Source organism: Ipomoea triloba, chromosome 1, assembly GCF_003576645.1.
Source record: "Ipomoea triloba cultivar NCNSP0323 chromosome 1, ASM357664v1".
NCBI classification, from domain to species: Eukaryota; Viridiplantae; Streptophyta; class Magnoliopsida; order Solanales; family Convolvulaceae; genus Ipomoea; species Ipomoea triloba.
In genome coordinates, this window is record NC_044916.1 from 10244887 (window position 1) to 10269583 (window position 24697).

A 24697-nucleotide genomic window follows, 5' to 3' on the forward strand; every position below is an offset into this window, starting at 1 on the left:
CGAAAGCACACTACTCAGCAGCAACTTGCAAACTGCCATGTTTTTTTTTTTTTTTTTTTTTTTGGAGTACTACTGAGTACTGACCTTGTTACAATGTAGTGTCTGTTCATAGACATTTTCTCAACCTATTGAAGCACAAAGAGTCAACAAGAACCTACTCCCAATCATCCATGTGGGAGTGTAAACTGAGACACCGGGTGCCACTAGACCACAAGGTCTTTGGCACCATGTTGTTGTTAATGTAGTTAATATGTTATATGTATTTAATTTATTTAAAGACACATATAATGTTAACTGTAGGTACTATATATGTCAACTTCAAACGTATAATTTTTGGACTGGGGTCCACAATGTAAGAAGGATCCTAGTTTACGGTATAACGAGCCCTAGCAAGCAAACCAAATCAAACCCAACCCCAAACCCATCAAAGACAGTTGTTATACCCTGAACCAGGATTCACCTTGCCAATCATTATTCCATGGTCTATACATTTGTGTGAACCATAAATAAAAATACATTTTTAATATACTAAAAATATATTATTTGTATACATAAAGTATATTATTTGAAAGTACATGATTTTTTATATATTATCAAATAGTGTACATTCAGTACACAAATAATGCATTTTTAGTATATTAAAAATATATATTACATTCATAGTTTACAGAGCTATGTGAACTATGATCCCCACAATAATTTGCCCACTCGCATTGTGAATCCTAGTCCACAATGACATTCAAATTATTCATTTACATTTAATATATTATTATGTTCATGTAGTTAACATATTATGTCTGTAAACACAGTATATAATATGTTAACTGCAAACACAGTATAATTTGCCCCTGCCAAAGAGCTCCATCCATCTGTTCTTACATTTAGAAATAAGCATGCTGCCCTAACAAGATCATGAACTACATTATACATTGAACGCTTATCGAAAGAGAAGTTAACATTAAATACTTGTTGCAAGATCTTTAATATTATCAAAGTAAACACCTGAAGGAGCGCAAACTGACAACGAACATAGTTCCTGGATAACCTGTTCTAAAAACACCAGCCAATGCCATGCAATAAAATATTCCCTCTTTTGAGACCCCATCTGCTTTGCTAGCATTGCCAACTTGAAACCCTTTACATGATTTAATTCCTTATTTTTAACATTTCAGACAACCAATCTGTTGCAAAAATAACCTTCAAATTTTGTATACGTAGTTGACACATTCTATACATGCAGTTGATAATTTTTGTACTTGAAGCTATTATATCATGTGTCAGCAATTAAGTTATTTGTTTACATGCATGGTTGAAAAATCGACACCCAAGCGTCCGTGTATTTTTTATTTTTTATTTTTTAAAAAATTTTAAGACTTAATAATTATAAACTATTTAATACTTTAATAATTAATATTAAAATATTAAATATTAACATAAAAATATTTAGAATTTGAACAATTTAGGGTTATTTACCTCAAAACAATATCATTTTAAATGAATTAACTCATTAAAAAAAATTAAAAAAAAAAAAAAAAAAAAACAATAGCTAATCGGTGCCACAGAGGCCTAGGAAGTCAGCGTGTAGGCGGCCGGCCGATACCAAGCTCCTCGACACCGATTAATCAACGCCTAGGCGAAATTCTGTTCATATATGCTTTCCCACAAAGAGTCAATTCCCTCACACTGGACTTCGAACCTAAGACCTCTCATTTAAAAAATCACAGCTATGCCACTCGATCACAAGGCCTTTGGCCAAGCTCAACAAAATTAAACACACGCATATATCATATTTTGACTTGCAGAAATTCTTGTATGCATACAAAGTAAGTTCAAGTCTTACTGAGAGATTCTGAAGACCACAAATCCAGTAAGAATACCCACACAAGTCTAGTTGCATAGTGATTTTTGAGGCCTCTGGAACAAATTTTGGACAGCACCATTAGCATACATGATCCATAATCAATCACAAAAAGGACTGGTGACTAGCGAGGCAGTAAAAAACTTATAATTGAATAAGCATTAAGCAAGGAATCTCCCTAGGAACAAGCAAAGAGATGTATCATGTATAGCTATATATACAAGATCATATTGATGATGCACTTTGCTCCATCAAAACCTCAAACTACCCTTAACTCTATTCAATTTAAATATCTGAGCCAGATAGACGAAAAAATACCTCCCCGAATGGTCTTCACATCCAAGATGTTCCATCATTGCAAGAGTTGCTGCTTTCGTTCTCGTGCATCACTCAGATATACAATAGCGGGAGCCAAGGAAAAAGGAATATATCATAAATCGCTGGAGCCAAAGTTACATTTGGCAAGTGTAGTTTCCTTTGCTGACTCCATCTCCGGCATCAACATTTAATTGGTTCCAAGCGAATTGAGATCTCTTCTTCACCAAAATCTCCAAGGATCCTTGTATGGAGGAACATAGCTTTCTGTAGGAGGGAGAAGGCGGAAAGAAGCGACGCTCTTTTCTAAGAACGGTCCCATCTGCAGCAAACAGTGTCATGTCAAATTTGGGTGGGATGGCAAAAAAAGCTTTCCATTTTCTATTTCCCCAGTTTATAGAATGATAGCTCTTGCAATATTTTAATAGCCATGAGGAACTGAGCATTGTTATTATTTAAGTACTAGTAGTCATGAACATTGTTATTATTTAAGTACTAGTAGTCATGAACATTGTTATTATTTAAGTACTAGTAGTCATGAATATCTTAGTAGTCGAGTGTCTTGCATAATGGAAATTTTAGGGAAAGGAGATATCCACAATTCCACAGTCCAGTGTAGAAATTTGAGTATCTAGTTGGTCCTAACTGTAGGAAGCATTTTTAACCGGGCCGGCCCAATTAAGGGTAAAGTGCTGGCCATATTGGTTTTTCCGTACGAGAGAGGGTTTGAACTCCCGACCTCTTTTAAGAGATGAGAGTGCATGACCAATCACGCCAACCAAGCTGGTTAATCTAGTTCCTTTTAATTGTTAATATACAGAGAATGCGCATTTAGTTGAGAATGGATTTGTAGTCTGAATTCAAGATTAAAATAAATTTAAAAAAAGAAGAAAAAAAAAAGAAAAAAAAAAGGAAGTTCCATTGGGAAGTTGAGGTTATTAAAGGGCTTACTTTAGAAAGCATGATCCCACAACCCACATTTAAGCTACTTGACTTGGAGAACACAGTACTTACTTGGTTCCATTGCTTGCTAATTGCTGATGCACTAAGAGTATACATGTAACCTGAAATGCAGAATACTTTATTAAAAAGCCAAACCAGAAAATATAGATTATTTCTTCATTCGGATGGAGTGAGGACAACTTCTGTAATTCCAAATTTTTTATTGCCACCTAGTGGGTTAGGATCTGATACCATCAGCTTAAAATTTGTTATGCATGAGAAAAATACCCTACAGTTAAATCTCACCAACCAATATTTCCAGTAATAAGCATATTGTTTTGAACTAATAATAGTTTCCTCCAAAGCTTGGCCTATGCCAAAAGATGTTTTAGAAGATTCTTTATCCAGACATACATGATTATCATTCTTCTAGTCTGTATTATTGGTACTTAATAATGGCGAAACAATTAACTTAAGCTGGGAATTCAAATATGAGAACAGTATTCACATCTTTGCAAGCTTGGAATATCTACTTGGAAAATGGACAGAACTAGTTAGCTTCGGCACTTCAAATAATGACGAGTCATATGCAATTTTTTTTAGCTCAGATTTTATAATTGAAAATCCCCTTTTTGTGTTCATCCATGCAAACAGTGGGTTTGTTTTCTAATATGAAATTACTTTTAAACCCAAATGTGAAATTCCTGAAGACGAAAACAAACAATTTTTTAAATCCTAACTTAGAAGGCAACTTCTTAAAGTGTTTAAAGATACAAGGGAATAGCATATCCTCCTCAACTGTTATTTAAATACTATACCAATACGAGAACAAGTATGCTTGACTAAATCAAGAAATCCAGATTGAAGTGAAATGATGCTATGGAAAAATGTGTCAACTAGGGCCTTACCGTCTCGTTCAGCTGTTGAAGCAACATAGTGGCGGAAAAGATTCGACTCTAGAGCCTGGAATCATTCAATATTAAGTACACCAATAATTGGACATTACTGATCATTTTGTCTCATCTTGTTTAAAATCAAGAAGGAAACTCACCGTTTTGGTTGGTGATTTGCGAACAAGGTACTCAAAATACCAATATGGATCACCATCAATCTGGTAGAAGACAGGTCCCATAAGCAGATATCAATTAAAATATTAACCTAAACTCCTAAAGTAGCAATTTGATGCACATTTCCAAGAACAGGAAAAAAGAAAAGAACTCACTTGGGAAGAATGTGCATCAAGAAGTGAACTTTCAGCCAACCGTTGACTTGAGGTTACCCGCTGTAGGAGATTACTTTAAAATTTTATTTCAAAATATAGTCAAAGAGATTGACCAAACTCTGAAAAGTAAATTCTTTCAGGGAAAGACAAAAATTATGCAATAAACATAAAAAAAAAAAATTATGGACAAACCAAGTGTCTATTGGTGTACACAATTAAAAGACAAAAATACAAAATAGTGTGTATAAGTGTATAACTCACAAACTTACATGGCTATGTTATATTGAAAAATTCAAATATATATATATATATATATATATGAAGCATCCACATTACTTGAAGAGAAAAAATAGTTCTCAAGACTCCCTCATTGTAATAGAACGGTTAGCACTTGATTTATTCAGTTTTAGCAATATAAAGAAGTTGTTATGACACTTGAATTTATGCAATCTAGGTTTAAGCCAAAATATATGGAAATATAACATAGGAAATTGCTGGATCTTTAGGAGATAAATATGGGCATGATGCGCACCACATAGCATAATTTTTTTGGCCAGAAAAGTGGCCACGGATCTATCTAGAGACAAAGGTTCAAATTACCAAAGCAGATTTATCGGCTAAAACAGAGTCAGCAACATCCTTAGCACTCCAGGTACTTTTCTCTGACTTTAGGAATTGTGAATTGAGTGGACCTATCTGAACCAGATAATATTCAGTTTAAGTTCTCTAAAAAAATTAAAACATGATCAAAAAGATATTCTTCAACTTTGAATTACCGTAACAGAAATAATAAGATTATCAATGATGTCAACTCTTTCAGACACAATGCGGAGCCGTGCATCCGCTGCATGATATACCAACTAATATAAGAAAGTATTGCTAGAAGACTAGCTCATATTAAATTCAGCCAGAGTTACAATGTGGAAATTCTCCATCAAGAGAAAATGAAGCAGTAGCCACTGCATATGAAGGATATGGGGGAACTTACGTGACAGTGGTGCAGCCGATGAATAACGCTCTGGTTTTCTGGATTCAACCCTTCAAAGAGAAGAAACAAGTGAGGTTCCTAAAACTTAAGGATCCAGGATACAAGAAACGAGACCCTTTGCATCACACAACACATAATAAAACAAAATAGTATTTGCATTAAAGTAAGTGAAATGAAAAGAATGAGTATAATACCAATGGTTAAATCACATATGAAATTATGCAAATAGGAAAGTTGCTTTAATGAAAATTTCTTTGACTTAATGAAGGTTGTTTTGTCTTTTAGGATGACTGAAAGTAATATTCATATAGGTTAGCTGACAAGATGACAAGAATCAAAATTATAAAAAAGCTGAACTTTCTTTAGCCAACAAAAAAATTTTTGCGAGTCCATGGTAAACAGCCATGAATTCCAATGACAGTCTTCCCAAGTATGGTAGAAAATAGGACAGAAGGGATGCTTATAAATATCAGCTTAATTCAATACTGCTTACCATTTGAAGACAAATCCTTTGGAAGGAAGCTCTGTGGGGTACAAATAGGAATAAGAATTAATATTATCAACTAATGAGGCCATTTTCACATCTTCTTCAGCACTTGAGCCTGCAAGTATTTAGAGCATTATCTCTAAGAAAAACTAACAATATTTAATTCAAGATGATCTATCTGAATATGGTGTTCTAGTTCAATATTATATTCATGATAATATCCTACACTTATGACTTACCTATGTGCAGTACGAATATAACACTGTAATGCATTCTGAAGATGATGATAAAAAAGAAAACAGACCTATCATGCTAACCAATAGTTGAATTTTGGAGGATCCCTGGTCAAATGTATACGCTTTCATGTATTTTATGTTAAACAACATTCAGAAAACTACACATCACTTCTATAGCTAAAGAAGCTTAGAAGAAAAACCCCTAATTATACTAGTGTAAACTTCCCACAGTTCATTGAAAGAATGAAACTTTCTATTCAATGATTCATTTTGACTTGTTCACATGCATTTTGCTAGAGCTGCTAAACTTGGGGAAAGAAGGGAGATATAACAGTGTAGTAAAACCTATGAAATCCAACTCCAAAGTGAGGAAAGAATAAGGAAACATAACCCAGACCATTAGGCAAATTCTCTAAGGATTTTGCAGCCAAATTTAGCCTTGAAAAGCACTATTATGTCTTGTACTGGAAAAAAAGGGAATAATCAAAAGGTGTGTTTGGTTCATGGGGTTAGACACAAGGAATGGGAATAAAAGCCATACGCATTGTTTGTTAGACAACTTTTTAAAACACAATTATAGGATTTGATTACCCCTATAATTACAAAACTCATTACCTAATTTAGATCAAGTATCATTCCATTAATTCAACGGTATCCCTCCTCAATTCATGGCCTCCTCATTTCGTCGGCTCCTCACTGATGACTCATCTCTCCTCACTTAATCGACTTCCTCACAGCATTGCCTACTCACTTCATCGCCACTCTTAAATCAACTGCCTTGATTTTTTGTTTTTTATATTTTTAAAACTTTTATTCCGATTATAGGGTCATGCATAATCAAAAATCAATATTGGTAATCATTCCAATTCCACCCTACTACCAAACACGCAAAATACTTTCACCAAAACCCATTCCAATTACCAAGTATTTGATTCTCATTCATGATTCCGATTCCCATGTTCGAACCAAACACACCCTAACTTTCTTGTATGCTAAACCTCTCATTGTAAATATCATTTTGTCAATTTAGAATCTTTTCTTAGTCTAATCAAAATTCAACTTCTTTGGCCTATCAATTTCAAACTTCAGCATCAATTCCCTTCGCAGTATTGCTTAAACATTCCTACATTTCAATCCAGACCTTGTTATCCAATCAGAAAGCACAGAAGTGTACTAAAAATGCTTAATACTATTTAAAAATTTAAACAAAAAGGAGTCCATTCTTCAACATTGAAAATGCAAAACAGATCAGTGTGTACATACTACTTAAACAAAGGAATAAAATTACGGTCAGCAAAAGCACAACAGTGAGAAAATGGAAATGATGATAGAAGAATTATTAAATTTGCTGGCTTACTTAAAGATGGGAAAATCAGTGAAAGTGACGATAAGCCAGTGAACACTAAATCCCTTCTTGAAACCCCATTCTGCTGAGTGGTTTCTCTGCCATTGGTCGAAAACGCCACGATTTTCTCCCATTTTGTTTTCTTTGGCGTGGCCAATGAGCTCTGGTTTCTGGAAGAAAAACAATAAAACATCAGACTATATGTGTAGAGGAGTGTATATATGCATGTATATATGCGCTCCATGGAGAGAGAGAGTACTTTAAGATGGGGAAAGAATGATTGGAAGATGTAGGGAGGGGAGGAGAGGAGAGAAGAAGTATTCTAGCAGCCATGCTTCTTCTTCCTTTTTATCTCAAACTTGTCAGTGTCTCAGAGATATAGTCGGACGGGTTTGGACTTTGGATAGACCCGCCTTCAATTTTATCATCTTTTTTCTAAGGAGTACTCAGTTTTTTTTTGAATACTAGTAACTCTATTACAATGCAGTATCTGTTCATAACTACTTTCTCAACATATTGAAGCACAAGAGTCAGTATTGCCCCCACTGAGGCTCAAACCCACCATCTCCCTTATAAAGGGAAGGGTTTGATGCCACTGAACTACAAGGTCCTTGGCCTAAGGAGTACTCAGTTAATTACTCACACATGTACTAAAAAAAAAAAAGTCAAATAAACCCTTAAATAATACCTGAAAAGACAATTAGGCCTCTTAAACATTTAAAAAGTACAATTAGACCCTTTAACATTTTAAATTGAAACAAAGAAGTCCAAAAATTAATAAATGAGCTGCAATAACACGTCATTTACTATTCAAGGGAAAATTCGGCGACCGGCGACAACAGATCTAGTCGCCTTCCTCCTTGGAAGGCGAACAGTGGTCGCCTTCCGACGGATTTCCCCCTAAATAGATTGCAAGTCATTTACCGATTTTTGGACTTCTTTACCGCAATTTAACATGTTAACGGGCCTAATTGTACTTTTTTAATGTTTAGAGACCTAATTGACTTTTCAGGTATTGAATATGAGCTTATTTGACCCTTTTCCCTAAAAAAAATTGTTAAATTGTTGATGCAATATATTTTAATAGGAAAAGGGTCAAATAGGCCCTAAACATTACACCAAAAGTCAATTAGGCACTCAAATTTTTAAAAAGTACAATTAAACTCTTTAACATGCCAAATTGAGTCAATGAAGCTCAAGAACCGGTAAATGACTTGCAATAACAGATCATTTAAACTCAGGCAACAAAAATCGACGACGGACGACTGCCCTTTCGGTCGCCATCTATCTCCAGCAGAAAGCGACATTTCTGGTTGCCGGAAATGTTGCATTCTCTAGAGAAGGCGACCAGAAAGGTCGCCTTCCACCGAGCCATCGACGGTTGCTAGATTTTGTTGCTTGAGTGTAAATGACCTATTATTGCAGGTCATTTACTGGTTCTTGGATTTCATTGACTCAATTTGATATGTTAAAGAGTTTAATTGTACTTTTTAAAAGTTTAGGTGCCTAATTAACTTTTGGTGTAAAGTTTAAGTGCCTATTTGACCATTTTCCCTATTTTAATTGATTTAAAAAACTAAATCATAGTTTCTAACTTTTTATTTCTTTTTATTTTAATAAAATTAGGATATATAATAGTCATGACTCCGTGTCTTTGGCTATGGTGCATGAATTAGATCAACAAATTCGTAGTCTTCATGATCAGCAGCATGTGTTTTGGTGGCAACGTGCTAAGCAGCACTGGTTATTACAAGGCGATCGCAATACTAAAGTTTTTCACTCTTATGCTACGGCTAGGAAATAGAGGAACGTGATTTCTAGGTTACAGGATGGTGATAATACTAATTGGATTGAAGGAATTCAGCTAGTTGACTTAGCAAAGCAGTATTATGTGGATATTTTCTCGTCAACCAACACTGGATCAAGACTTACGTTACCTGATTTAAGTCCAAAGGTGACGGCTGCTCAAAATACAAAATTCCTTCAGCCTCTTACTTATGATGATGTAAAAGAAGCAATTTTTTCTATGGCCCCAGATAAATCTCCCGGACCTGATGGTTTTAACCCAGCATTCTATCAACATTTTTGGGATGATATCGGGCATGATGTGGCTAGCTTTATTCTTGATTATTTGCACTCCTATTCTATGCCAATGGGGATGAATGATACCAATATTACTTTAATTCCTAAGAAGGCAGTGCCGATTAGTATGAGTGACTTGAGACCGATAGCCTTGTGTAATGTCACCTATAAGATCCTTGCTAAAATGGTTGCCAATCGCCTAAAGGATGTTCTTGAGAGTGTTATCTCCGAAACTCAGAGTGCTTTCATTCCTGGACGACTGATTATAGATAATGTTCTTATTGCCTCTGAAGTCATTCATTATCTCAATCGTAAAAGAGAGGGAATAACATGTTGGTGTGCCCTCAAGCTTGATATGGCGAAGGCATATGATAAGATGGAATGGTGTTATCTTCGTTCTATCGTGGAGAAAATGGGGTTTGAAAAAGGTTGGATTGATCTTATTATGCTTTGTGTATCATGTTGGAAAAATTGCACTAAAATGGCATTTTAAGTGGCCATTTTGTGGTATAAATATAAGTGGGTCCACTTCCGATTTTGGGTCGGGTCAAAGTGGATTCGGGTTCTTCGTTCTTAGACGAAGAGATCGATATATTATACGCTCAAAATGGATAATGGGTGAATGAGAAATTGAATCTCAAAGTAGACCCATTTGAGATGGAATTCAAGTGTGGAAAAGCTTAAGTAGCTTTGTCCCACATTGGTTTGGAATGAACCTTTGCACCACTATATATACAAGAGTCTTTTTATGACTAATTAACTTGTATAGCATAGATGCTCTCTCTCGCGCGCAGGGGGGTGCAAATCAAATCCCAAAATGAGTTCGAAAGGCTTGGCTTGAACTCGTGTACGCCGGCACCTGCAGGCGGCGATGTCTCGAAGCTAGCACTTCTTGACGTCTCGCGGCACGGGCTATGTCTCGAAGGTACGCAGATATGAACGATGTCTCGAACAGCGACTTTGGTGACCTCTCGATTGCGAGGTAATATGAACGATGTCTGCAGCGACTTTGGCTGCACGGGCTATGTCTCGAAGGGGACTTTGGTGACCTCTCGATTGCGACCGTTCACCTACTGGATCTGTTCAGAAATGACTCTTAATATTACGGAATTAATATGATTACTTCTCGATTGCGACCGTTCACCTACTGGATCTGTTCAGAAATGACTCTTAATATTACGGAATTAATATGATTACTAGATCTGTTCAGAAATGAATTAATTATGATTAATTCCAATCATTATTTCAGAGTTTATTTCTTGATTAAATGGATTAGTAGTGGGTAGTGGGTGAAGGTTACGAATGGGAATTAAATGCCAGATTTAATGCAATGATCCCATCCTTCACTATATATTCGTTGTGAGCAGCAGGTTTCATAGACACACACCAAGAACACACGAATACACTATTTCTCCCTCAAAACCCTGCTCATATTTCCTTCAAGCCACCTGCGTTCATCCCACGGTTTAGTTCGCCGGGTCCAAGTTTGTGTGCTCAAACAGCAGATTGTAGCACGTTTTATCTTGGGAAGCCTAGGCCGCAACGTTCCAGCACCTCGGGAAGCGGTGGGAAGCCTAGGCCGCAACGTTCCAGCACCTCGGGAAGCGGCGGGAAGCCTAGGCCGCAACGTTCCAGCACCTCGGGAAGCGGCAGGAAGCCTAGGCCGCAACGTTCCAGCACCTCGGGAAGCGGCAAATAAGGTTTTAAGGATAGTGACAACACGACTCGTGCTTCCAACCACCCCGAAGGTCATACAGTTCACCTTGCTCGTATCTTCTAATCCTTTGTGGATTATTTCCGTGTAATTGTTCAATCCTACATGAATTATTATTGTTCCTTGTAATTTGTTTTTGTTTTTCGTTTTCCAATTTCTTGTATTTCCGATTGTCAGAGAGGATCTTCTCTAACATATCAATAGTCCGCTATAATGCCATGGTTAACGGTACCTTCACAGATTACATCATTCCTACGAGAGGCCTGAGGCAGGGTGATCCACGCACTCTCCCCTTGTTTATATTATGTGCTGAAGGGTTGTCCCATTTGCTGACTGAAGCATCCCAAGATGGCTGAGTTTCACCTTGTGTCGTGGCTTGGGGAGCACCAAGTATTTCACATCTATTTTTTGCAAACGACAGTCTGTTATTCTTTAAATCCATAGTGCTTGAAGCTAATACTATTAAGAGGTGCTTGCATGATTATGAATGCATGTTGGGGCAATCGGTCAATTTCAATTAATCTTGTATTGTGTCTAGTCGAAATGTGGGTAGTTAGAACCGGATGGATGTAGCTTCAGTTTTTGGTGTGAATTAGTCTGAAAATATAGGAAAGTATATTGGGTAACCTATGGGCATTGGTAGGAATCGCAAAGAGGTATTTTCTTACATAGAAGCAAAAATGAAGCAAAGATTGGGAGGATGGTGTAAAAAAGTCTTGTCTAGAGCGGGTAAAGAGATCCTTCTAAAGAGTGTTGCTCAATCTTTGCTAACTTATGCTATGAATCACTGTTGCAAAAATCTCTGCCTAGGCGCTAGGCACTCCTAGATCGAGGCGAATTGCTCCCTAGGCGTCCGCCTAGCGCCTAACTCGGCTGACTGGGCCGAATTTGGCCGAGTTAACTCGCCCAACTTGACAGAGTTAGCCGAGGTAACTCGAGCGAGTCGGCCTTGTTAATTTTATTATTATATTTATGTATATTTAAATTTATTTATTTATATAAGTAAGAGAAGTAAGATATATATATATATATATATATATATATATATATATATATATATATATATAATATAACATACACCCACACACATGAATTAATTTTTTTGTTTTTATAGGTCGCCGTCTAGAACCGCCTAGGTACCGTTTAGGCGCCGCCTAGACCGCTTAGGCGCACCTAGCGCCTACTGTAACCATGCTATGAATCTATACTACCTATCGATGACTTTTTATAGACACATTGAGAGTCTGAAGAATAAATATTGGTGGCAATCGAGTCATAATGGTGGAGGTGTTAAACGGTTCTCATGGAATCGTATGGCAGTACCGAAAGCTTAAGGAGGATTGGTGTTTAAGAATTTGAATAAATTTAATATCTCTCCCCTAGCTAAGTAGAGTTGGAGGCTCTTAGATAAGCCAAAGTCTATTGTTGCCCATCTGTATCAGGCTCGTTACTTTAATGGAAAAGCATTCCTGGACGCAAATTTGGGAGCTAATCCTAATTACGTACTGTTGGCGTTCTATTCTTGCAGGGCAGACTTTTCTCCGACAAGGTTGCTTTCGCAGAATAGGGAATAGATGATCTACCAAAATTTGGCACCAACCTTGACTTTTGAGTACGGATAATCCATATGTTGCATTGTGACACCAGTTTCGGAGTTTCATAGTGAGGCAGTGGTTGAGGCTCTCATTGATCGGCTACTCAAGATTGGAACTCCGACTTATTACATGAACTGTTCATTCATAGAGGTGTTGATTTGATTCTCTCTTTACCAGTCTTGAGTTATTCTGAGGGTAGGATAGCTGGTGTTGGTGTTGGCGTGGAGACATAAGGGGAATATATTCAATACGCCATGGTTATCGCATGCTCATGAATGTTAATCAAATTAAAATATTATTAATCAATTGCGGATTATATTTTAGTTATTTCGATTAATCAAAATTATATATATATATATATATATATATATATATATATATATATATATATATTTATTTATTTATTTATTGATACCTTATTTTGAAACTATATGAATGCGATTAGACTAGTGCAACTATCGTTTTTAGTATAAAAGATTGAGTAACAAATGCTATATCTTACGTGAATTACGTGTGTTAATACTAACTATAGTTTTATTATCAAGTTGTAAAAATATATTGAGAAATCAATTAAGTAATTAAAAAAAAAAAACCAATTAACCAAGATGAGCAAGGAGGATGATCAATCATTAAATAAAATGTACTTAAACTTATGAATTATCTGAAAAACATCTTCTTGTGAAAAAATAACAATTTTTCATCCAACCAAATGTGTGAATTGAAGTTAAAAGATAGGTCCATTAGTTCATTGTATTTATTTTAGGTACCCAAATCAAAAGTCCGAAACGCAAAATATAAGAGCAGAGCAGTAGTTCCTTCTGGAAGTGGAAGTGGTGCAGAAAGAAGGAAAAACCCTTTCCCTCTCATAGTTGAATCAGATTCAGATCAAGAAAACACTACGCCATGGATGAGCTAACCTCTGCTCTCAATGCCCACATGGACCAAATGGCAGATCTCGTTGAGAAAATGTCTGCCGAGCTTCGCTCCGGACTCAAACCCGCCTACGACAATTTCATCGGCTTTTTCCACGCCATTGACTGGACGGTATTGCTACTTCAACTACTATTTCTTCTTAACCAAAATGCACTTGTATTCTCATGTATTTGCGTAGGCATCTCATCTTTAGTTTCAATACTTAACTGCTAGCACTTCTCACATTTTAGCTGTGCAGAAATTATGATTATGTTAATCTTGTTGCTAGGAGACCTATTTTGAAGTTTCAGTTTGGGTAATATCAATAATTAGCCTTAATCTAACATTTAAGATCACTTTACTCCAATTTTCATATTCCCCTTAAAGATTATGTGGTCAAGTGTGACAATTACTCTTATAAACAACTTCTGCTTGTCCTTTTCAGCATTTCTTATTTGCTGGTTTGTATCCTATTTGGAAGAAAAAGTTGAAGTGGATCTTTGTTCCGTAACTACCTAGTAGTAGTAGTAGTAGTAGATAGACTTGGAATTGTTTTACAAAGTTGAGAAATGCTACAAGTTCATATAAAACAAGTTCCTGACATTAAAGAAGACCCAATATTATTTTATCTGATTTGAGATTTATTTTTTCCTTTGAATTGCATTTTGATTTTTGTATGACCTGAAAGATTTATGTTACCAACCTGCACTAAATTTCTTGTCCTAAAGCTGTTCTTTTAATTATCTTATTTTTGTTTGTGCTTAAAATTTTTGACATGTTAAGAAGTTAACTTTGCATCTTTCACCTTTGTTTTCCCTCTCTCTCTCTCTCATCCTTATGATTTTTTTTTTTTTTTCACTTTCATGCACAGGAACCTTGGTTGGTAGGGTTAATTTCCTTCCATGTTGTGTTGCTGCTACTAGCAGTCTTCTTGAGAAAGAACATCAATTCTCAGATGTTCTTATTCCTTCTTGCATGTAAGTTGGCTCTCTTTTAAAGAAATTCACCTTCAATTCCTAAAATTTTAGTTTAAGTTACAAATTTGAATTTTTATAAGATTAGGCTTTATGGTGCCAAATTGTCCATGGTTAATGTTTCTTATAGACGGATACCTGAGATTTTTGGCCCCTTAACACTTAGTAAATTCTTTTTAAACTGCATTTGATTCAAAATAGAAACGGTTCGATTGGTAAAACATTCAGGGTAACTGAATTGTATCAAGTAACAAGGAGGAAATGCTCTGTACATGATATCATTCTGAAGGGCAAGAGCAGCCATATTGGGGAAAGGATATTATCATGTACTTAATGTCCTTTTACCAGTTTTACTAGCATTGAATGGTAGGTAATATGCAGCATCAGTTCTTCTGCATGCTTAGATAGTTTATAGTTATAGTGCAATTTATATTGGTTTCAATTGTAGAGCCAGTATTCTTTTTTGGATTGAGAGTGCTCAGTGTGAGCAACGCTTAGAGAGTAAATTTCACAAGCCAGTGTAAGAGACTTAAGGACAATTTTATACCTTGTTTCTGCCCAAAAATGATCCAAGAACACCATTTTATTGAATTTGTCTATAGGGCTGTAAACTTGTAATAATTGCATGTTATGTGCTGTGTTGTTCAATTATTTACTTAGTTTTAGTTGAATGGTATTACTCTCAATGCCTAGTTGGTGCAGCCTTATCTCTGCAAAATCGAAACTTTTTTCTTGGTTTAGCTGCAATTTTGAATTAAGTGGTTGGATTTGAATAAGTAATTGATTGGAGTTATTTGTGTGTGTGTGTGTTTTTTTTTTTTTTTTTTTCAAGTTGCAGTAGCTTTTATCTCTTTGTGTGGAAAAAGAATCAGAAGTACATGACAAATAAGCTAGTCACCTAGTCCTAATCCAAAACCAAATCATCATATTGTTAATTGTGAAATGTGCATACCTAGCCACACCTAGGTATTGAAGATTTGAAGCAACTTGTCTTTTTATTGATATCTGTATCTCCTAAGGTCTTGGTCCAAGAACTTCACTTGCATATATAATATATAGTGTTATGCATCACTTCCTCTGTAGATTTTTTTTTTCCTGGAAACTCACTAAAACAGGGATCTTATGCAGTAGGAGGAGTTTACTTTGCAGAGAATCTTAACAAAATATTGGCTGCCAATTGGAAAAGCTTTGCACGGCAGAATTATTTTGACGCACACGGCCTCTTTCTTTCAGTGCTCTGGTCTGGACCTCTTTTGGTCATTTCAATCATAATCTTGGTAACTATTATCTGTCACTGCATTCTCTCTTGATCGTTCGTTCGTTCTTGTGCTTTATTCTTCATCTCATTCCGTCATATCCATTAATCTGTGTCTTCTCTTCGCAGGTGAACACACTATTTTCCATGTGCTACTTGATCGTTAGGTGGAAAAAGGCTGAGCTTAGACACCGTGCAAGACTAGCTCGTAACAAGGAGGACTGAGACAACTCATTTGATATTGTATTTTATGATAGTTCACCTTCTTTAGTCTTTACTCCCTCCTTTTTTCCATTTTGTTTACTTTTGGTTATAACTATCGGCATATTCTTCAAAGAATCAAAGACATGGAAAAATGAGAAGAATTGTATTGTGTAGCTTAGTGTATACTTTTACAGGATGCTGTTTGGTCAACCAGAGAGCTTTTTGCTAAGTTGTCATCTGCTTGACTGCTTGTAGTATGATTTTGATTCAATAGATGAACTATTAGAGAAGGGGTAATATAGTTGTAGCATTATTATTATTATTATTATTATTATTATTATTATTATTATTATTATTTTAAATCCTCAAATTCACAATTGTATTCCAACGACGAAATAATTATGTTACATTAATGTGATGTTTGGTTTGGTTCGGGAAATATACTGAGAATGATGTCATTCCGTGGAATAAGCCTATTTGGTTCAATTTTTAATGCAAGAAATAGAGTTTCACGGAATAGGCTATTCCCTTCGAATACAGATTGGCAAAGCATAAGCTCCAGAAACTCAAGAGGTCAATCAACTATAACATGATGAACAAGAGTGAGTTCAATTTGACACTTTTGCCCTATCAAAACTTGTAATTTATCTGGAAAAATTCATACTTAAATGCATAGATATAGCATAGCTAATCAATTTGGGTAATCTCAAAGTACAGCAGCATTAAAGAATAATATAATTGAAGCAAGGGTAGTTTGGGGTCAAGGAAAAATATAAGCACTAAAATCCAGATACATGAACCTAGGATCCAGTCTCCTACATAGATCACAAATGTTAAGTGAATCAAACTACAACCAACCTAAGATCAGTAAAGTGAGTGCATATATACACATCGCCCCAACGCTACTTTCAACTCCAATAGGTTTTACCTGGTAATAGAAACAGATAGCGAGTCAATAGAATGCCAAAAAACAGTAGTGAGTCAACCCGAATTCATTATCACTTACCTCTTGTAAAGAGCAACGATGTCATCAGAAAACCTTGCTGTTTCCAGAAATTCATCACCACATTGCTTTGGATCCATCTTCTCCATTTCATAATCGTCAAGACCATAATATTGGTTCCACTCGAACCACATCTTTGCAATAGATTCTTTTCTGAAACAGGTTGTATGGTCTTCCTCTTCCGGTGTACTAGATGCTATCAATCTATAGGTGTATACTTTCTTCTCCTGACCAGGCCGGAATGCACGTCCTATTGCTTGGCGAGTTACCGAAGGGTTCAGGTGTACATCCAATATGATAATACGGGATGCCCCCACAAGTGATATTCCCTCACCACAGGCTTTGATGGAACCGAAGAAAACACGTGCATCTGCTGATGTGTTGAACCGCTCCATTGAAGATTCCCTCACTTCGTTATCCGAATCTCCAGTAATCATGAAAATTTCCTTTCCAATACAATAACCCTTAAACTTTATGGTCAATCGCTCCAGGAACTTCAAAGGCAATAGGTACTGACTAAATACAAGGAGTTTTTCCTTATGTGATTCGCACAATGCCAGAAGATTTAGAAAGAACTTAGCTTTCACTCCCTCTCGTACATCCAAATTATCTACAATCATATCAATTTTCTCTTCATCAATCCTTTCTTTTACAGAGTTTTTTGAGAGACTCTTCAACTGTGGGTGCATATACAATGCACTTCCTTCAGCACTTATTTTGAATTTTCTTCGCAAGTTCTTTAACCCAGCAACTTCAATTTTCTGTTTTGGATGAAGCTTTAGGATGACAGTGAAATCCACGAGTCCTGGAAGTTCGTCCAGAAAGTCTCCCTTGTAATAATGAAGAACTTTTCTTGTCATCTCCCTCAGATCTTGTATAACTGTAGCCTTCCTTGTTACATTCTCATCTTTCAGGAGTGTGTGCTCCACTAACTCGAAGAATTCATTATCTGAACCTTTCTTTATTAGGTTCCTTTTGCCTGAAATTACTGCTCTACTCAATATCCGTCTCTTGATTGCTTTAGAATCTTCCAACTTCAGAAACTTTGGACGAACAAGGTTCAAAATATTAAACACCTCTTTAACATGATTTTGGTAAAGAGTGCCAGACAGCACAACCTTGCGAGGTGTCTGCACCTTTTCCAATGAAGTCAAAACATCAGTATCCTGGTTCCTTGGTGTATGACCCTCATCCAAAATGAGAATTGACGGGACCGTCAACAAAATCTCCTGGCAAGCAATAGCAGCTCTACTTCCTTCATTGTCACACACTATTACTGAGAACTGTTTGTAGCCTAGAAACAGAATACTCCGTTCCCCAGCCCATTGCTTTAGAACTTCTAATTGTTGGGCTCGATTATCTGCTTTTACAGAGTAAAAATCATAAAGAGGAATATCTTCCACTTGCCACCTAAGAAATTCTTTCTTCCATGTGCCCAGGATTCCTCTTGGTAGCACAACCAAAGGCCTAGCAAATGGATACTTAGCCATGAAACTTTGCAGGAAGCTTATGATCATAAAGGTCTTCCCTGATCCAGGAGCATGGGCCAATATACACCCCCCTGGGTTATCCGTCACCAAGTTGTTCAGCAAAAAATTGAATCCCTCAACTTGGTGGGGTTTCATCTGCTTTTTATGCCTTGGATGAGCAGAAATTTCAGTTATTTCAAATTCATGTGATGATTTGTTGGGCTCAAAAAGATTTTCACTTGGCCCTGAATCCTTGGTTGTTCGACCTTCGTATCGATAAGTTCTTGCATTCTTTGCACTCTAAATGAAGCCAAAAAGCACTTCAGCTAAATAAATCTAATTTTTAAAAGGGAAACAAATCTATAAAATTTAATCCTCCGTTACTTGCACCAAATGATTAAATTGAGTAAATTTTACATAGTCGACGGACCATTTTGGGTGAATTGATAGTCGAGTACCAATTTGAGAATTATGGCAAATCGATGAAACATTTTGGGTATTATCGCAGCAAAATATATGGAAAAATGCCCAAAAGGAAAGGATAGATGGATTAGATAAGACCATACCTTTGAATACTGGTAGTCGATGATGCTTTCAATGCTTTTCTTTATAACTCCACAAATGCGACATACATGGCCGATATCCTCTTTTAAGATGAAAGAATGCTCACACTCTTCATCTTCATCTTCAGCTTTGTCCTTGTTAGAAGAAGCATCCGCAGTAACATCCTATTTGACATTAGGAAACTTCAATCTAACAGCACAGGAATAAACCAGTGTATAAGTTTATTCTAGCATGCATCACAAACACACAAAAAAGAATGTAAAGTAAGACACAAAAATACAAGATAGAGAAATGAAAAGGTCATCATGAGAAATGCATGAGATATACAATTATATTGAAGTACTGTGCCTAAAAATCTCAAATCAAGAACTACTCAAAACATAAAAAATGCAGATTATAGGGGAAAAAAAAAGAAAGAAGACATTCTGGTGTAGTTGAGTAAAGAATCAAACAAATGTACCTTAGAGCATTCTATAGCAAATGACATCTCATTCCATATATCATCCAAGCCATCAAAATTAGCATCATTTCCATCTTCTGTTTCTGAATCATCCTCCACACCAACATACACACCTTTGTCTTTAATTTTTTCAGTTTGAAAAGCAAGATTTGCACTTCCTCTAGGTGTTTTGGTTCCAGGTGAATCCTGCACCTATGTCAGGTAATTATAGCAAACACATAAGAAGAGAACATACACATGTATTCACATAATACAGAGAAATCAATTATATTGGATAATCCAAAATAAATAAAATTGATGCAAGAGCCTTTGCACACTAAACTTTTGACTTGTCTTTAAGAAAGAATGTCAGAAATATTTTTGCATTACAGTATATCCCATGGAAAAGATTTGTAGAAAGGATAACATATCTCAACACAACAATGTTAAGTCAAAGATGGAGCATGTATATGTGAAGTGGAAATACATGCATCAATTAGAGCTTCCATCTAAATAAGTAAATTACATAATGCAAGTTAACTATAAAAAGTAGCTCCTTAAGAACGGAACCAAATATCATGTCAAGTTAGAGGTTACTTGTATTTTGAGAAGCATTACTGATTAAGCTTTAGATCCACACTCCACATTGGTAGCTGCTACTTTTAAAAGTGAAAGCTTAGTTTGGGGAATGCATTCACATATCTTAATGAGCCACTATTTTTCGTATGCTTATATTCTTCCCAAAAATAAAATACAAACGATTAAAGGGCTTACAGATTTGTTCCGTTATCCGCTACAAGAAGTCTTGCATAGATTAACATACATTGAATATACTTACCAAATGATCTTTCAAATATGAGCCTCCGACAGTATTAATGGAGGGGATTCCCTCGAATGTACAATTGGGCTTTTTGTTGTCTTCATCATCTGAATCAAGGATAAGAAGAGGGCCGGCTGAAGGGACAAGCTGTGCAGGAGGAACAAAGCGAGCAACTGGAACACTTCTTGCAACACGCTCATCCTCCAAATCAATTACACTAGTAGAAATTTGGTCTCCCTTATTCTCTTTGGTGTAATTCTTTTCCAACTCTAAAAATTTATAGGGAAGTGTAGGATCCCTTGCATAGCACGAATCTATGTAACACCTGCTTTGAGCCATAAGCTCCTCAATTTCTTTTGTCACACTTCCATACTTTCCACATTCCAAACTTTCCCATAAATTGGATATAGAATAGGGATCAGAATAGTCCAAAATTCCTGAAGAGCGTTTTAGGAGTCTCTCTTCAAATTCCTCGCGCCAGCATAAAGAAGATATTTGGTTAGTCGGAACTTCACTGGTTTTCATCCTTTTCCTTCCCTTGGGAAAAGAATCTGTTTCAAAAATGAAATAATAAATGTGTAATGAGATTTGGGAGTAAAATAAATTTTTTAACTCTATTTGAGAAAGCATTCACTCTTCAACTGTATTGCACCATCCAAGTTTTTACCAAACAAATGTAGCAGACTGAAGCAACCACTATCAGATTCAATGTGAAACCATCATTCATCCTCCATGTGTTAATACATAGTGACGTGTAACGTGTACGCGGCGTAGGGAAACAAAATCAGAAAATCAGAAAAAGAAATGACATCTAATTAAGTAGAAGACAGAGGATCAAACTAAAAAAATATACAATCATTGGCTCAACTGTTTCACAAAGTTTAAAGAACTGCAAATACACAAATACCAGAAGAGGCAAGTTTTTTTAATAATAACAATAATAAGCAAACGCCATTAACATTTGAACAAAGCTTACTTCCTAATGATTTTCATTTGTTTTACGGATTCAAAAGTTCTGCCCCAATCAAACAGAATTAATGAACTCAAAAAGAAATCCCAATTAACATTGCAGTGAAATTTCTTCAAAACATAAACAAATACCCAAAACAAAAAATTCGAGAATGAGGGCTAGTATTTAAAATAACAAAACGAAGACATACCCACTGCCGGAAACCTTGCTGCAATCGGGGTAGGATAAATGCTCCCGAAGCCTTCCGAACCTGAAGCTCCCATGATCACTAAAAATTCACCGGAAAGTCAATGCGATTAATGAAATTGGGGTTAAGAACATCTACACGAAACACACACTTCTTTGGGCTTCTACAGATTCTTTTAATATCGATAATATCATAACTTTGAAACAAAAATTAAGATCATGGAAGGTATTTACACAATTGTTACGGAGTAATAAAAACCCTAAGTTCCAGAAATGAAATTTGCAAATAGTTTCTGACTTGCTGGGCATGTAAGTGGAGCAAGAGACTGAGAAAAGAGGAAAATGAACAATTTGACTGGACAATTTACCTGTATGGCAACTTGGCAGCATGCACCCATCCCGAATCCCCATAGTTGAAAGGCAAAAGCTTCTATGATACGAGGTGGATCAAGATAATACTAATTAGGAATAAAGTACTTATTATTTATATAAGAAGTATAATAACTTATAACAAAATGTAATATTTTGATTTTGATTTAAATATATTATATTTCTTTATAAATATTATATTTTCTCTTATAAATAACAAAATGTGTCAACATTACTTATACATGGAAAGTATAATACTTTTACATGATCTTCAAAAGTATTATATTTTTCCATATAAGTAACAAACACTTTATTTCTAATTAGTATTATATTTGTTAGTATAAGTATTACATGTCTATATTAATCCGGTCCGATTTGACTCGTTTCATAGATACGTGAGACAGTCTCACACAAGTATGACAATTTCTCTGTATACACTTTTTTTCAACTTAAATTTATTTATTTTTCTATATGCACAAATAAAATAAGGCCAACGACCATGTGGTCCAGGGTTCGAGCCTCAGTGGAGGCGACATTGACTCTTTGTGTTTCAATAAGTTGAGAAAGTAGTTTTTTTTTTATTGAAAGTAAACGTAGCTATTCCATTAATTCATAACATAAAACGTTTACATCAACGATCAATGAAATGGTAAACCATTCCTTACAGTCAGACATAGAAACAATTTTTCTAACTATGCTATAGAAAACTTGAATCGCATACTGTTTCATAACTAGGAAGCTATGTTCCTTTAAGGAGCTTAAAGCTTCATCAAAGATTTGGGTCTTTGTCATCATTCTTTTTTGCTCGCCCAGGATAAGATCAACACTTGCCGAAACCAAACTAAACGATTTATGCTAATGATTATGAAAAGTTCGTGAAAGTAACGAGAGGAAAAATGCATGTGAAAGTAACGAGAGGAAAACACAATAATAGAGAAAATAAAAAGTGGTAAAGTCAAAGTAGGGTTGGGAGTTCAAGACTACCAACACAAACCCCAATACCTACCTACTATTATTTTATTCAAAGGGAAAGAAAACGGAAGAAGAAGATCTGTGGCGGTGGTTGGAGGTAGACGGAGCTGTGACGGTGGTCGAGGCGGAAGAAGAGCGAAAGCAAACGTAGAAGGTGACTAAAACCGCCGGCTCAAAGCTCCATTAGAGCTCCGCCCGGAGGCTGGTGGTGGAAGCCGAAGTTGAGCAGCAGAGAAAGGCGTTTGGTTTTAGAGAGAAAAGGGAGGCCCGTTGAGAAAGTAGTTGTGAACACTGTCAGTAATATTCGAACAAAAAATAAAATATGAATATATCATTAAAAAGTTTCAATTGAGAATTTTTTAAATGACACTCAAATTGATATATTTTTTAAATATTTAAAATAAATAAATCTATAGATACATAAAGTCATTAATTTAGTGAAATGTTTATGTATATTAAGTTTTGTTTATATGAGCATATAAATAGAATATTATGAAGTTAATATAAAGTGAATGAAAATACATATGATATACAATTAATTTAGTACTTATAGATATTAAGATTTAGGTTTATGAACATATAGAACAAATATTATGAACATATTACATGATAAATATTATTAAACATTTGAGATAGGTCTCAAAACATCGATTAGTCTTTTTTGTTTGCCTATCAGTTTGAGGATGATATGTTATGAATAGGCTGAGCTTTACTTTTAAATATATGAAAGTGTCTTGTTAGAAGAACAAATTATACTATGGACCAGAGTTTACTTTGCAATGTGGATCATGGTCTAAAATAATCTTCAAATTCTGTACTTACAATTGACACATTGAGGTATTTGGCAAATAGCTGTTAGCGGGTTTGATCAACTAATAGTATTAGCTGGTTGTAGAAATATGTTTGGTAAATTATCTATTAGCTGATAATTGATTATATGTAAAATGACCTTTAGGCGTATTGTTCACGGAATCTTGGATCACCCTATGTAATAAGATTACTTCCAGGAAGGTAATGTGAGATTTTGGGAATGTAAGATTACCTTATATGTGTTTGATTTGGATTGTGGAATATAATATTACCTTTTTTTGTTAAGGGTTATATAGATCAATTTACTATAATATCCTCAATAATATATTTATTTATTTATATGTGTGTGTATTTATTTATTTATTTATTTATATGTATGAATGTATATCAATGCTTAAATATTATACATACATACATACATACATACATATATATATATACACACACACACATGTATATTTGATTATATAAACATTTATTATTATTATTATTATTATTATTATTATATAAGGATTAGTTAACAAGTACAAAGTTGGAATAATTCAAGATAATCTAAGATTACCTAAGAAAAAGAGGATATTCACATTACGTTTAAATATTACCGCCACATCAGCTTGGATGTAATATAACATTACCTGACTCATATTATCTGAACCAAACGCCATCGGGTATGAATGTATTATGTTATTTTGATCTTTAAGGATAATAATAATAATAATATAATTAGCTAATCATTTATATTTCATATAAGTTAACTCGTTGCCCAGTACTGTGAAGAGACAATGAGAGTAACAGTATTGGCAGGCGGGACTGTTGAACCCGTCTTCATAGTTTTTTTTTTTTTTTTTTTTAACTTATTACTCCAAAATACTAAAATTAAAAAGCTGATTAAAACAACATTTTTCAATCAGCTTTTTGAGAAAATAAATTATTTTTCCCCAAAACACCCCTAATAATTTTTTTAAC

The 24697-nt window shown here is 35.2% G+C and overlaps 3 protein-coding genes across 5 annotated transcripts; 1 reads left to right on the forward strand and 2 right to left on the reverse strand.

Annotated features, from left to right (window-relative positions):
- Positions 1 to 1767: 1767 nt before the first annotated feature.
- On the reverse strand, positions 1768 to 7783 carry LOC116015749 (psbP domain-containing protein 5, chloroplastic). 2 transcript variants are annotated; one of them, XR_004097686.1, is made up of 12 exons: positions 7653 to 7783; positions 7406 to 7563; positions 5819 to 5927; positions 5326 to 5375; positions 5114 to 5181; positions 4938 to 5033; positions 4338 to 4397; positions 4167 to 4226; positions 4024 to 4078; positions 3188 to 3237; positions 2177 to 2495; positions 1768 to 1914 (listed from the first exon to the last, which is right to left on the reverse strand). XR_004097686.1 is itself a non-coding variant. In XM_031255925.1 (11 exons), exons 1-11 carry the CDS (start codon positions 7724 to 7726, stop codon positions 2397 to 2399), a joined length of 879 nt encoding a protein of 292 aa, XP_031111785.1. In that variant the 5' UTR covers positions 7727 to 7783; the 3' UTR covers positions 1984 to 2396. The 2 variants fall into 2 exon arrangements, 1 of the variants encoding a protein (XP_031111785.1); XM_031255925.1 differs by lacking the exon at positions 1768 to 1914 and having other exon boundaries at positions 1984 to 2495.
- Positions 7784 to 13558: 5775 nt separating this feature from the next.
- On the forward strand, positions 13559 to 16426 carry LOC116019593 (transmembrane protein 18). The gene is made up of 4 exons (XM_031259869.1): positions 13559 to 13828; positions 14568 to 14673; positions 15799 to 15947; positions 16055 to 16426. Exons 1-4 carry the CDS (start codon positions 13688 to 13690, stop codon positions 16148 to 16150), a joined length of 492 nt encoding a protein of 163 aa, XP_031115729.1. The 5' UTR covers positions 13559 to 13687; the 3' UTR covers positions 16151 to 16426.
- A 364-nt stretch (positions 16427 to 16790) lies between these two features.
- Positions 16791 to 22015, reverse strand: LOC116033098 (protein CHROMATIN REMODELING 35-like). Of its 2 annotated transcripts, none has more exons than XM_031275855.1 (7): positions 21949 to 22015; positions 21585 to 21662; positions 20443 to 20975; positions 19626 to 19817; positions 19168 to 19329; positions 17136 to 18901; positions 16791 to 17057 (listed from the first exon to the last, which is right to left on the reverse strand). In XM_031275855.1, exons 1-7 carry the CDS (start codon positions 21989 to 21991, stop codon positions 17054 to 17056), a joined length of 2778 nt encoding a protein of 925 aa, XP_031131715.1. In that variant the 5' UTR covers positions 21992 to 22015; the 3' UTR covers positions 16791 to 17053. The 2 variants fall into 2 exon arrangements, with proteins under 2 accessions (XP_031131715.1, XP_031131719.1); XM_031275859.1 differs by lacking the exon at positions 21949 to 22015 and adding an exon at positions 21815 to 21906.
- Positions 22016 to 24697: the final 2682 nt, after the last annotated feature.

Coding starts and splice junctions, on each gene's coding strand:
- LOC116033098 (XM_031275855.1), bottom strand. CDS start 21,991: ATGGGGATTCGGGATGGGTGCATGCTGCCAAGTTGCCATACAG. Junction 19,330..19,625: donor TTGCTATAGAATGCTCTAAG/GTACATTTGTTT, acceptor AATGTCAAATAG/GATGTTACTGCGGATGCTTC. Junction 18,902..19,167: donor TCGACTACCAGTATTCAAAG/GTATGGTCTTAT, acceptor GGCTTCATTTAG/AGTGCAAAGAATGCAAGAAC.
- LOC116019593 (XM_031259869.1), top strand. CDS start 13,688: ATGGATGAGCTAACCTCTGCTCTCAATGCCCACATGGACCAAATGGCA. Junction 13,829..14,567: donor TCCACGCCATTGACTGGACG/GTATTGCTACTT, acceptor TTTCATGCACAG/GAACCTTGGTTGGTAGGGTT. Junction 14,674..15,798: donor GTTCTTATTCCTTCTTGCAT/GTAAGTTGGCTC, acceptor GATCTTATGCAG/TAGGAGGAGTTTACTTTGCA.
- LOC116015749 (XM_031255925.1), bottom strand. CDS start 7,726: ATGGCTGCTAGAATACTTCTTCTCTCCTCTCCTCCCCTCCCTACATCT. Junction 4,398..4,937: donor TAGCCGATAAATCTGCTTTG/GTAATTTGAACC, acceptor AATCTCCTACAG/CGGGTAACCTCAAGTCAACG. Junction 4,227..4,337: donor TTGATGCACATTCTTCCCAA/GTGAGTTCTTTT, acceptor GTCTTCTACCAG/ATTGATGGTGATCCATATTG.